The sequence below is a fragment of the Pteronotus mesoamericanus genome, unplaced genomic scaffold (genome assembly GCF_021234165.1).
Source record: "Pteronotus mesoamericanus isolate MK-2021 breed Mesoamerican mustached bat unplaced genomic scaffold, CSHL_Meso_final contig_134, whole genome shotgun sequence".
Classification (NCBI taxonomy): Eukaryota; Metazoa; Chordata; class Mammalia; order Chiroptera; family Mormoopidae; genus Pteronotus; species Pteronotus mesoamericanus.
Genome location: NW_026555061.1, coordinates 4,671,179 through 4,684,137, shown reverse-complemented (window position 1 = coordinate 4,684,137; position 12,959 = coordinate 4,671,179). Strand labels below are relative to the sequence as shown.

General features: G+C 47.3%; 1 protein-coding gene across 1 annotated transcript in view; it reads right to left on the bottom strand.

Annotated features, from left to right (window-relative positions):
- The window catches only part of PLG (plasminogen), a 36,720-nt gene extending 29,813 nt beyond the window's left edge, over positions 1 to 6,907 (bottom strand). The window contains exons 1-3 of the mRNA XM_054595515.1: positions 6,751 to 6,907; positions 2,714 to 2,849; positions 1,381 to 1,487 (exon numbers count right to left, since the gene is read on the bottom strand). Coding sequence (XP_054451490.1) covers positions 1,381 to 1,487; positions 2,714 to 2,849; positions 6,751 to 6,877 — 370 coding nt within the window. The 5' untranslated portion in view covers positions 6,878 to 6,907. The remainder of the gene's footprint in view (positions 1 to 1,380; positions 1,488 to 2,713; positions 2,850 to 6,750) is intronic.
- Positions 6,908 to 12,959: the final 6,052 nt, after the last annotated feature.

Here is a 12,959-nt window from a genome sequence, read left to right as displayed (position 1 = left end):
GCTATTCCCAGAAAAATGCCAGCAGGTAATTCAGCAGTGGGTCCACATTCCACAGGAAAGAAGCAAGCACCCAAAAATGGCTGACTTTTGACTTTGTACCTCGCTTCTGTTTGTACATGCCTGCCAGAGTTTACATAAACTTTCTCCTCCCTGGAAAACGGGCAACTGCAGCTATTCAAGCTAAGGCTGGCAGTCACCTCCCTGTCCCTCCCATTTAACAATTTACAAATGGCATTGAAATGTTAGCGTTGAGAATCCCACCGACCCCTCCCCGCTCTTTTTTAAACCTGGTGGACAATAGGTGATCCTATGTAAGAACTCATCACTTCAGATACATTTTAGGTCTAATCAGCACTTTACTCTCAAGAACTCAAGATAAACAGTGCCCAGGAAGGAGGAAGGCAGGCCCACAGCTAATCAAACCTAAGATGGGCCAATGCGTAGAAATGATCCCGACCCAAAGACAATTTTAAAAATCTTAGAGTTCTGCAGTGAGGCTGAAGAGACTGTGTCGAGCTGTTGTCAGGAATACATGAAGCAGGAAGCCCCTCGTTGTCTCTCACACCTGTGATAACCCAGTGCTTGGAGAGCCGGGGTGTTGTAGTACAAATGGTGTAAATACCTCGCCAACAACAGTTTTCAGGAGGCAGTTTTAAAAACATCAGACATTCACTTAAATCTTCATACATACTTTCATGAATGTCTTCATGTCTAAAAAGGCATGCAATTTCCATAGAAATGTAGGCCATCTGTCATCCCGACCGGTGGGACAGCCAATCCAGGGTTCTCAAGAAAACTATGGGAAAGAAACTACAACTCTGGCCCATTTTCAAAAGACAATATTTCAGAGTCTGAGGGAAATACAGGCCATGACCCCCACTCCGCCCCCATCAGAGGAGATATTTTAAGAATAAAAATAAAAATTCTGTCTCTATGCAAATGCTACTGGGGAGTTAAAACGCTTCAGTGTTTTTTCTCTCTCCAGGCTGCAGCCCCAGAGCGCAAGGACCAGGGTCCCCGGGGAACTCAGCCAAGGTCGCAAGGACCATCGGGACTCCCCGACGCCTCCTTAAAGGTACGATAAAATGCTGAATATTTTACTTCAAAGTCACAGAGGTAGAAGTGACTTTGTAAATCCAATCCCTTCATTTTTAAATTAAGAAAAACAAAACATAAGGGGAAGTCACGTACTGGAGCTGACAGAGTGGGTTAGTGACCGTACCTGGCTCCTACTCCCTATTCCATGTCGCGGCCCCACCGTGTCTCCATTCTGCGGTCGGATAAACTACAGGCGTGAAGGAGAGGGAGGGGAGAGCGGGGACAGGGAGGAGAAGCAGTAGATGAACAGGAGGAGAACTAAAAAGAAAACATTGCACGCACTTTTCTTTTCAAATAAAATGACATCTCTCATCCTGAAGACCGGGGCAGATTTGCTGGTTTCGGCTATTACCACACATTGTTGCTCTTTGCTGTGGTACTGGAATGCCCTGCAGAAGAGAGTCAGGAAACTCAACCAACGTTCTCCTTTAATTAGAAAGCACACTTCTGCTGAGAAGCAGGAGACTCTACAGGCAATTGTATCTCTGATGGATCAAGGGGCTCAGAATTGGTACTTTCGGTTCAATGCGGGCCCTTCAATGAGATGCTGCAAAACCGGTACAGCAACACGGTGGTTGCTCTTGTTTTGTTCCTAACTTGACTTTCTCCCTCTGGTCCTCTAACTTTTCTCTTCCTGTTCTAACTGCTCTCCATTTCTTCTTTCCTGCTCTTAAGTTCCAGAATACTTCCTTTTGTGTCGGAAAGACGCAAACCTGGTTGCTTCGAACTTATTCCCAAAATGGTGTGTATGACTCCTGTCATTTCCCCCCGACCTACACCTCTCCATCCCACCCCCACCCCTTTGACCTCACACATCCTTGCCCATCCACACGGTGCCGCTGCGGAAGTTCAAGCTGGCACTGAAAGCCATCCACAGCGGCCTTTCCAGTCCCCTCTCCTACGTGACCCTGTTGTTTTAGCCACCGTGGTCCGTTCTTGGCCCCCAGCCCGGTGAAGGCCCAGAACGCCTCCAGCCTCATCAGTATTTGCAAGCTCTCCCTCACCCTTCAAAGCCCAGCTCAGCTCCCACCTCCTCCCTGAGGCCCTCCTGGCTGTATCTACGCTTGGGAATCATTCTGTCCTCTGAATTTTGTAGAGCATGTGTTGATCATGTCACTTATCGATACCTCACACTGGCTGTATTTTTTTAAATGTACATTTTATCCTATTTTTGTGATTACACCATGACTACAAAGGGCAAGGTCTGGATGGTGTCTCTCTACAAGGAGCGACCCTATATAGTGCCACTCGTACACACTGGGCCACTGTATCTATGCTGCTTTGCTCCTTAGCGTCTGGGACACTTCCTCCCATGTGACCCTCCATAAATATTTAGTGACGATGTTGTGAAAAACTAGAGCTCTGAGTAATAGCTGCTCATGTCATCTGTAACAATAAATAAGTTCCTTTGGGGGCATTTTCCTAAAGGGGACACTAATAAATATAACAAGAAACTATATGGGCTCAAATACAGATTCCAATCCCCAATTCCATGAAATCCCTCTTTCCTCTTAAATTCTGTTTTTGTCAAATCCATGAGCAAATTTCTTGATATCAAAATAATAGTGTCTCAAACAATAAGATGTCTGCATAGGTTCAATGACAATAAAAATACCTGCAAATGAATTCTGTTTCTTCCTCACATTTTTCTGCACATTCAGCAATGCTTTCGGCTTCCAAACTCTTCTTACTGAGAGTGAACAACGATGCCCCCTGCGTGTTCACATAGTTGTCCAGGGGGTCTCCGTGACCTACAAGTGGGAGGAAAAAGTGGGACAGCTGATAGAATTCATCGAAACCATTGTTTGACGATGGTGACTTTGTCACCTATTCACTGTGCACCCACCGAATAAAACGGGCTGCTTCATTGGAAGCAGAATGAATGGCTACAAGCAAAAATGTGCCACCAACCGGCTACACCATACTAAAAGATCAACTGGGTGGAGAGATTCGTGGATTAGAACTATTGAACAATGTCTGTGTTGCTACGTTACTGGGTGTGAAGCCTTAAATGAGAATCAGTGTGGCCTGTTTGCTGTGCCGCGATGGAACACTGAGGTCTGACCGCCGGCTACTGACACCGTGACTTGTTCATCCCTGGCTACAGGAAGAGCTTGGAGCCATTGCTTGATCTGCAACAGTTTAAACTGTGACTGTCACCCTGCCCCTCAAAACGATGGGATAAGCATTCTCTGAATGGTTCCACCTGGAGATACAACATTTGGTGAGTTGATGATGTTCAGAATAAATAGGACCTGAACGAATTGCCGCTATAACCCCAGGCCATTTTTATCTTGGGCTTAGTTCAGGGGCACGTCACTATTAAGGAAAGAGAAATAAGTTCTTCCCTGATGGTGACAGGTATCCGGCATTTTGGAGGAACTTGTAAAAATTCAGACAAACACTGGTCCTGAGTTTTCTGTGAAATAAAATCGAAGGCAAACAATCTGTCTGAAGGTCGCTCTGCTTCTTGTTCCTGAGGCCAGGGGGTGGGGGGGGCGGGCAGCTGGCCGGGCTTAGCAGCCCTCTTCCCAGCCTGGGGATGTTGGCCTCTGTCCTTCGAGTGGGGAACACACTAGTGGTTTTCACAGGGTGAGAGGCCAAAAAGGTCAATAAAATAAAGGTAGCAAAGTTTCCTAAAGTTTGCCTAAAGGGGATTGGGCAACACTGCAACCTTGACCGCTTGGAGGGGAGCGGTGGGGACCTCAGCCAGCGGAGGTGACCGGAGAGCGGCTGGGAGCAGCGGTGGGAACAGCAGGGCAGACGGGTCTTCTAGAAGCCTGGCTGTGAAGCACTTGTACAGGGCTTGTACAGTCACAAAAAATTCTCAAAGATGAGACGTTCTCAAGCATGCTGGGTGCCAATGAAAATGGTCCGTAGGAAGGATCGTGAAGAGTCAGATTCTCTTTCTCAGAAAGGCCACTTATGACCCACTGCAAATACCACACTGCCCAGGCGATGGACCCTGATGGGCGGAGACAGGGCCAGCCCCTCCTGCCCCTTCGTCCTTCCTCAGTGTAAGGCCCTCCAGGCTGCAAGGTGGACGCTGGACAGGAAGGTGGCTGGTGCAATTTAAGTGCAATACACAAAAAGCACTTGATAACTGTATGAGAAGATTATGGAGAAATAGGTCTTTCAGACCAGTATCCGTGCCATCATCTGGCATTTTCTCCCACTTTGAGCTCTCTTTTTCAATAAAAGTTGTGTTTTGGTAAACTCTACAGATTAGGATGTGATTTAGAAAACAGACAAGTTAACTCTATATAGCAAATCCCGTTAAGAGTTATATTGAACCTTGGGGGGGTTCTTACAAAGTGACGCAGGCCAGGGTACGAATGATGTCCAAACAAGAAAATTTCAGTTTACGCAGTCCTTTAATTAAGTCACCTTTAACTCGGTTATGTTGTCATGTTTCATAGCACATAGCTGCTGAGACCCGCCTCAGGATCAAATGTCCCAGAGACATCCCCAAGGAGATTTGTTTTCCATTTTGTTTGAAAAATTTTCCCCAAATATTGTCTTTTATTCAATTCTAGGCTTCGCATGGCAATGAGGTGTAATGCCGTTTATTTGTTGACCAAGATGTAGTAAACCAATCATTTTAGTAAGGAAAATATTTTTATATTCTAGGCCAGTGATTTTTAACCATTTTCATCTCATGGCGCACATACCCTAATTACTAAAATTCTGCAGCATGCCAAAAAATGTACCACACTTTTCTGCCAATCTGACAAAAGAAATAGGTATACTTTTGCGTCATTCACACCAGACAGTTATTGTTGTGTTGGCTGTTATAATTTTTTATTTGGCAATTGAAGGGAAAAGAGGACCATGCCCCATGACTAAATAGTCAAGCATTGCATGTTTTAAAAATTCTTGCAGCACGCCAGTTGAAAGTTGTAGATCTTGGCTAATGGGGATGGATTTTGCTACCAAAGCAAGCATATTTCACTGATAATGTGGGTCTGCTTGTTTTTCGATCACTGTGTGGCATGTGTATGCACCCATGCTTCTGTGTTTGAAAGATAAGACCAGCGGTCGGCGCAATGCAAGCCCTCCCTCTGCCTCTCACAGAGAACAGCTGTGAAGGAGTATTTTTCCACTCTGGGATGGTGCCGTTTATTGAGAAGATGAAACACTTCTCAGAAAGAGAGAGTAAATGCCTTCCTTTCGAGGAAAGCTTCGGAAAGCCTTTCCCCTGGGGGTTGCTGAGCACACATGTCAGTCCCACGGCAGAGAAGTTTGTTCTAAGATTCATGTGTGACCCAGGCTCTGGCTTCCGGGGGCCAGAAGAGAAGATGAAGACCTACAGACGCTCATACAGCCTCTTCCACTGAACCTCTCGTGCAGTCTGCTGCTGTCTGTGTTCTTTGACATTTCTCTGCATGACTCCACTAAATTCAAATGTATTTGACTCTAAAGCACAACTTGTGATGTATTAATTTAAGTACCTATACACTGTTTTCCTGAAGAACTGCTTTCATATTGTTCCATTTATATGAAACGTCCCAAATAGGCAAATCAGAGACGGAGGCAGTAAGTGATTACCGGAGGGGGTTGGGACTGGAAGGGAGGGAAGGGGAGAAGGGAAAAGAAAGGGGATTTAGGTGACAACTAAGAGTGTGGAGTGTTTGGGGGATAATGAAGATGTGTCGGTATCGTGGCGATGGGTGCGCCGCTCCAAATGCAGTGCAAACCCTTGCATTGAATGCTTAATGGGTGAATTGTACAGTGCGTGAATTATATCACAATAAATCCTCAAGGAAGAAGGAACTAGAAGGACATGCTTAGAATATTTTAAAGAACATTTAAACAAAGTTGAAAAAGTGAGAAGAGCACCAAGATTCCTTCTTGGAAAGCCCTGGTTTAAATCCTGGTTTCTTCACTTGCTGGATTTGGGAGTTTGGTCAATAGCAAAAGACATGATTCTCCTCGGTATGGAGTAAGTCATCTATAAAACGGGGATGAATGTATTATTCTACCTATGGCACCAGCTAAATAAACTAGTATCATTAAAGGACAGAAACGAGTATGTATGCATGTATGTATGTATGCACATATGTATAAATTTGAACCTTGCCCACCTCAAGCACTGGCTATGCGTTGAATTGCTTTGTGCATACATCATCTGGCAAACAAACACCTGTGTTCCTCCAGGCATAGAAGCAAATATTTGTGTAGGAAAAAGCCTTATTTAAATCACAGCCAACAGGAAACTAGTAAGTACGACAGACTAATCAAAGAATGTAGTCAAGGAGATATCTCATTGTGCATGTTTGAAAATGACGGGAACTGTGACATCTTAACGAACATAATCTAAATTAACCAAACTGAGAACCAGGCAAAGAGACTGGGTCCTTAGCTGCACAGGCTATTTTCTGTCAACCAAAATGACTATTATTTAAGCTCAATCTTTTACATTAAAAAAAAAACACTCACTTTTTTTCTCTACCCATTTGTCTCTAGGGTTTACATGGAAATTAAACTTACTTCTTGACAAATTCCTCAATCTTATGTTTAGATTTTGAAATGAGAATCTCAGGAATCAGAAGCTAAGTTCAACTAGTTGCTCATCAGACCATCGTGTGTCTGTTTTTAGTACATTGCTAGGAAAAAATTAGGGATTAAAGTGAAAAAATGTTTACGTCTTACCTGAATTCAGAAACAAGAGAAGGAGAAGCACCACCTCCTTGTGTTCCATTTTGGGACTGGACAGCCAGGCCCGGACACCGGTTTGCCAGCCCCAGGGCGCAACGGACTTACAGGACAGGAAGTACATCCACAAATGAGGTAAACACAGGGAATTAATCATTACCTCAGAGGCCCGATGTCCCTGTGCTCTGAAAGGCTCAAACATTACCTTGACAGAGGGTCTTACAACATGTTGGAATCAGCAATAGATGCTGGGAAATGGCGCAAGCAGCCCCGCCCCTTCGGCAGCTGCGCCGCCGAGTTCCTCATTCCCCTCCTTGCCCCAGTCCCTTATCAATCCCACTTGGTCCTGTTTCCTTCCCTCCTCTTCCATCCTCTTTCTTTTGGGTAAAATAATAATAATCTTCATCATCATCATCATCACAGTAATAGCTAACATCTGCTGAGGCCTTTCTCTATGCCAAGCACCCTACCAAGGGATGCATATGCAGAGTTTCATTCAACCTTCAAACAAGCACTATTATTATCATCCCCATTTTTGGATCAGGTTAAGAAATTTGCACTTCCCCAAAGTGACCTAGCCTACAAGGGGGAAGCTAATCGACACAGCGGTTCAGGCCTGAGATGACACTCGGCTCGGGCATCGCTGTTAGCATCCCCACAACCCCCGGGGTGGAAACTACTATGTTTGAGATAGTTTATTATTATTAAAATTTCTTTATTCCCAGTAGATTCACATGTTTTCCATGATTATAAATGATCTTAGAAGAACAGCGATCTTTTCTGCACATGAATTCACCATGCATTAGAGTCTCACCCTCATGAAATAAAGCAAGAGTGGCAAAATTTCGTGTAAAGAGCCTGTCTGGATTTTAATTGTGAATTCTGTACTTTTCTCTGGCTTCAGGCCAGAATGAGTAAAGAAATGCATGCTTTACAACCCCTATTTCAGTGTCCAAAAAATATTTAGGAATAGCTAAATTGACTCTATTTTAAATGTGAAAAACACGAACAAGAAACTCTTTCCTACAGGCTACAAAATTCCTGTCCATAAACAAGCCAGTGGGGGTTGGAGCCAGAACCTCCTTATAATCCCCTGGGATTGAAGTGCCCTGTAGAAGCCTCAGGACCAAACTGTGCTGGAGACCAAGGAGGTGACACCCTTGTGAGGGGCAGGGATGACCTAGTGGCATTTCCTGATTTTCTGCTTTACCCCAGGCTCCCTTCTTCCCTCCACCTCCCTGCCTCCCTCTCAGCTGGCGGCCCTGTTTATTAACGGGGCCTCGCAGAGGACACAAGTTGAGAAATCAGCACTGGATGGGCTTCTTTCTTAAAATATCAGAAATGTCTTTCAGGGGGATTATGTTGGTGTGTCTGAGAAAGTGCTCTGCGGAAAACACAGACCCAACCAATCTCTAATGACCCCACTATGCATTTATTTCAGGCTGAAATATCGTAGAACTGCCTCATGGAGAAAGCTCCTCAGGAACAATGTCAGAATTCTATATCCTTTTGTATTTTCTTCCCCTGTTCTTCTGTTTCTTTTAATTCAAGTGGTGGTGGTAGGCCTTTTACCTCCTTTCCTCATGGAAGCTTCTAGAATCTATTTGATGCTGCAAATGTTGTCTTTGTAAATGAGGTGGTCCTCCTGTGGCAACTACGCGGTCTTCCCGATCTTCTCCATAGATCGGCGTCCTGAGAGCGCAGATGAACACGAAGCAGAGCTTCGCTGTGTGCCACCCAGCTCTGTGGGGCGAGGACTGGGGAGCGGAGAGGGATGCGTCACCCAGGCTCAGGCAGCGCCAGGGGTGCGCGGAGATGTCCTCATGGCACAGCCCTGCTGCTTCAGTTCCATGGGCACAGGCAGGCGCAGCGCAAGGGACGGTTCTGCACTGCGCACGGGAATCCTACCCAGGCCCTCTTGCCCTGCACATTGGACAGTGGTGTTGCCCAAGGCTGCCAAGATGATTCATTCAAACTGCGTTATTTTCTACTTGAAAGAGTGGCAGACATGGAGAAAAGAGAGAAAGAGGGATCATCTCCATATACTATTGGCTGGTTGAATAAATTCTGAGACATGTCTTCCTATAAAGATCAATAAGTACTTACTGACCACCTACTAGGGACAGTATTGTGTTCCATTCTTTTAGGGTCCTATAAAAGATACAAATCACAGCCTCTGCCCTCCACCAGCCTCCAGGAAATTTTGTACCTAAAATTGGTGTATACTGCTTCAGAACTTGTGGCCAGGGACAAGGACATTAAAATAATTTCCTTGACTCTTCCCCGCATGGGGCCCGCAACCAAGATCCACTCAGATTCCCTGAGGAAAGGAAGAACTGCCCAGTCCCTCCCTCCGGCAGCTGAAGTGTGAAGTTCTGAGCACGCACCTTACAAGAAAAGCCATGAGGACCAGGAAAGGTCAACGTCCCCAGGAGAGCAAGGTACAGGGTCCCCCTCGGGCTCCTGCTCCCCCCTTGCCTGTAGTGGAAGCTGCAGCCAGGTCACAGCTTCCCAGGTGACACGCTTTGGACCTTGTGTCCCTGCCGCCGTCCCGCCTCCCCACCGACTTCACACCCTCCTCCAGCGCCAGGCTCTGGGACCTGGAGACTGTCATTCCAAGTGGGTCCTTCTTTACCGTGAGCATTTCTGAATCTCGGCAACAAGGCCGTGTCATTTCAAAACAAAAACAGCAAAAAAAAAAAAAAAAAGTCTACGAAGGGCTCAAAGTATGTCTTCATTGTTGCAAAGGTTCTTAGCAACTTTATCTTTGCCCTGGATGCCGATTTGCCGGTTCCTTTCACTGTGTTCGTGTGTTAGAGCGTATCAGCCAGGAAGTGCGTTCTCATGCTCTGAAGGTGGCTTTCATTTCCTGCTATTTGCCCGCCTTTGTTCCGCAGTCTCTGGGACTGTGGAATGAAATGCTTATCAGCCCTGGGCTCCCCGTAGAGGGATTGCAGGGCGCTCTGTTGGCCCAGAGGTTAAAATGTAACCCGTGGGAGCGCTTCCCGAGACCTGGTGGGCCAGTTCGGTGTTCAGCAAGGCGGTGTTTTCTTAACTGAGTTTTGCTTGTGGAAATGGAGTATTCATTCACTTTTGGAAAGCAATCAGTCTCCATTGGACATCTCCTTATCAGACTGGTCATAAGCTGAAGAAAAACAATAGTAGAGAAGCTGAGTTCCTGAGTCTGCGTGGGCACGCCCCAGAGATCCGGGCAAGACTCCTTTTGCGCTGAGGTCGGATTTATTGTGCGTAAATCAAAGAGAGAAACCAGGTTGTCCTTCCCACGTCTAAAATTTGTTATTCTCTAAGCTAATTAAGGCAAAAGTCTTTTCCCACAGTACTTGCAGAAAGCATTAAGGTCTTTCATGAAAAAATAACAAGTGCGTGTCAAAACTAGTGACCTCTCAGCAAGGCCTGTGGACCAGCTCCTCGCCCTGCACCAATGGCAGCTCTGGTGTCTACAATGCGCTTCAGTAACCAAGCTGCTCGCTCCCTTAGGCCGGGGCGGGGGAGGGGAGGCCAGGGGGCTGCCTCCCGGTTACACTCTCCAGGGAGGGAGCGTCTCAGTGCTGTTTCTGTAGCTTCTTGTGTGTTGATAATTATTTCAAAATAAAAAGTAAAAATATATACATCCATATCTGTTTATATTGGTATATATGCACATATTTGTATACCTGTATTTATATGTAAATATATGTATGATTTGGATATATATTTCTGTACTTGGCTATGTGTATACGGTGGGGCCAAAGTAGTTTAATGGTCGTGAGTATGCAAAACAGCGTTTATTCATGTATTATGGCATTATTTTCCATATGAACAACTGTAAATGTGCTTTTGCCCCACCATATATATATTTGGCTACATGTGCATATATTTGGATATATATGTATATATTTGGATATATGTGTATATATTTTGATATAAGTGTATATATTTGGATGTGTATATAATCAGCTATATAGGTATATTTTGGATGTATGTGTATCTATTTGGACATGTGTGTGTATATTGAGATATATTTGTATATATTTACATATATATGCATACATGTGGATATATATTTATGTGCTTGGATATTTGTGTATATATTTGGAAATATATTTGGACATGTATTTTGGTATATAGGTATATATTTGGGTGTATGTATATATATTTGGACATGTGTGTATATATTGGAATATATTTGGATACATTTGGATTTATGTACTTGGTATATTTGAAAATATATTTGGATATGTGTATATATTTGGATATATATGCAGATTACTTAAGAGGACCCAGGACGATGTGAATGCTTTCCTAACATCAAAGAGAACTCCCAGAGTACAGAAACTTGCATGTCGGGGAGAGTCTGACCTCACAGTGTCTCTGGCTCGCGAGAGCACTCAGCCTTCGCTGATCCTGCGAGCAGAGCAGCACGGGGAAGGCACACAGCGTGGAGACGCCTCTGCCCCGCCTCCCTCAGGCCTGGCTCTGACGAAGGGCTGATGGAGGCTCCTGCACGTAGCCATTGCCGGGGTCGGAGGCTGCAGGACTCCGGGCCGGTGCGGCCTCCGGAGGCTCAGGGGAGACCCACCCTCTCTGCCTTCCGGCGGAACACCGGCCACGCAGAGGCCCCGCATCCCGCCCTCCTGCCCCAGCGCGGCGCGGGCCGCGGCGGCTGTGCTCCTGCTCCCGGCTCCCGCGAAAGCGCCTCCGCAGCGTCTGCAGTGCGCGGAGCTCCGCGCTGGGCAGGCCGAGGAAGTGCGGCCCCGTCCCGCCCTCGGCGGTTTTCCTCCCGCGGGCGCGACCTTGGACTGGGAAGCGGAGTGGCCAGTGCTCGGATAAAGGAGATCAGGTTGCGGCCGCGCGCCGAGGGACGTCGCACTCCGTCTTGAGGACACACTGGCCGGGGGAGCTGACATCCGAGCTGGGACCTAGAAGACAAGCAGGAAGGAGGAGACACGTTCCAGCGGCAGATGAATCTTCCCAGTCCCAGGGTCAGCCCATCCAGACGGTGACTTAGAGTAGTTTAGGCTGAGATGGGACGTGGTGAAGGCCCGGGGCCGGCTTCTTGTAGGGTGCTACGGGGCTCTGAAGAAAAAAGAGCCGGCGCACGCAGGGCGTTAACGGGGAAGGGCGCCCTCTCCTGCTGCCCGCCGTGCGGGGAGGGGTCTGAAAGGAGAGGGAGGCGCGGGCTGGATTGGAGAGGCGGTTGCAGAGCAGAGTCGACAGGATTCTGTAGCCCGCTGAATAGGAGGAGGAAGGCAGGCGGGTGCCCACGTCCCTGAGGCTGGACATCCAGCGGACAGTGGTCTCATCGCTGAGAAGGACCCCAGAGGAGGGAAGGAGTTTGTCTGGAGACATGTTCCGTTTGTGAGCCTGTGGACGTCCAAGTGGAAATATCTAGAAGGCAATCTGAGATGTGGGCCTAGAGTAGGCCTTGGCAGACCGCAGCCCTTGGGGCAGCCGACTGTTTTAGAAATAAAGTTATATTGTCACAAGAGCCTCGCTGCATCCCTGACCACTGGCTCTGGCTGTATTTGTGCAACAATGGCCAAGTTGAGTGGAGGTGGCAGAGGTCGGCAAACCTATAAAATATTTCCTACCTGGCTTTTTGCAAAAATGGAGTTGGCAAGCTCCTGGTGAGGGGCCCAGGGCAGACGTGTGGGTTGGAGACGTAGTCACAGGACCTGCCAGCTGGGACCTGGTACTCAGTCAGTCCCAAGGAGGGTCACAGAGGGCTGAGAGGAACACAGAGGACGCTGCCCAGAAATGGGGTCTGACTCTAGAACCTGATGGCCCCTCTGGCCTCTGGCTGGGGGTGCGGTGGGGGGGAGCCTGTGACCTGGTGTGATCACGTTTTCATGGGCACCCTATCCTGGGGAGCAGGCCAGCTATTTGCCTTCCAGCACCTTCCTCGCTGCTGGAAGCATTGCCTGTCCCTGACGGTTGGAGGGACACCGGCCTCACCGGGGTATGGGTAGAGCGCTGGAGCAGCCCTGGCTGAGCTCGGGTGGGGAGGGCGGAGGGATGTCCAAGGAGAACGCGACAGTGAACTTGGTCGTGTATGGCTCATAGGAGTGACAATGGAGGAGGATTTAGTTTGCTAGAGACTGTACCTTAAAAAATGATCTTTGGCTCTCTCACAAGAATCCAGGCCTGACCCCTGAAAGCCTCTGAGTCTGCAGCCCTGGTTAGAGCAGGGGCAGCAAAGGCGGAGC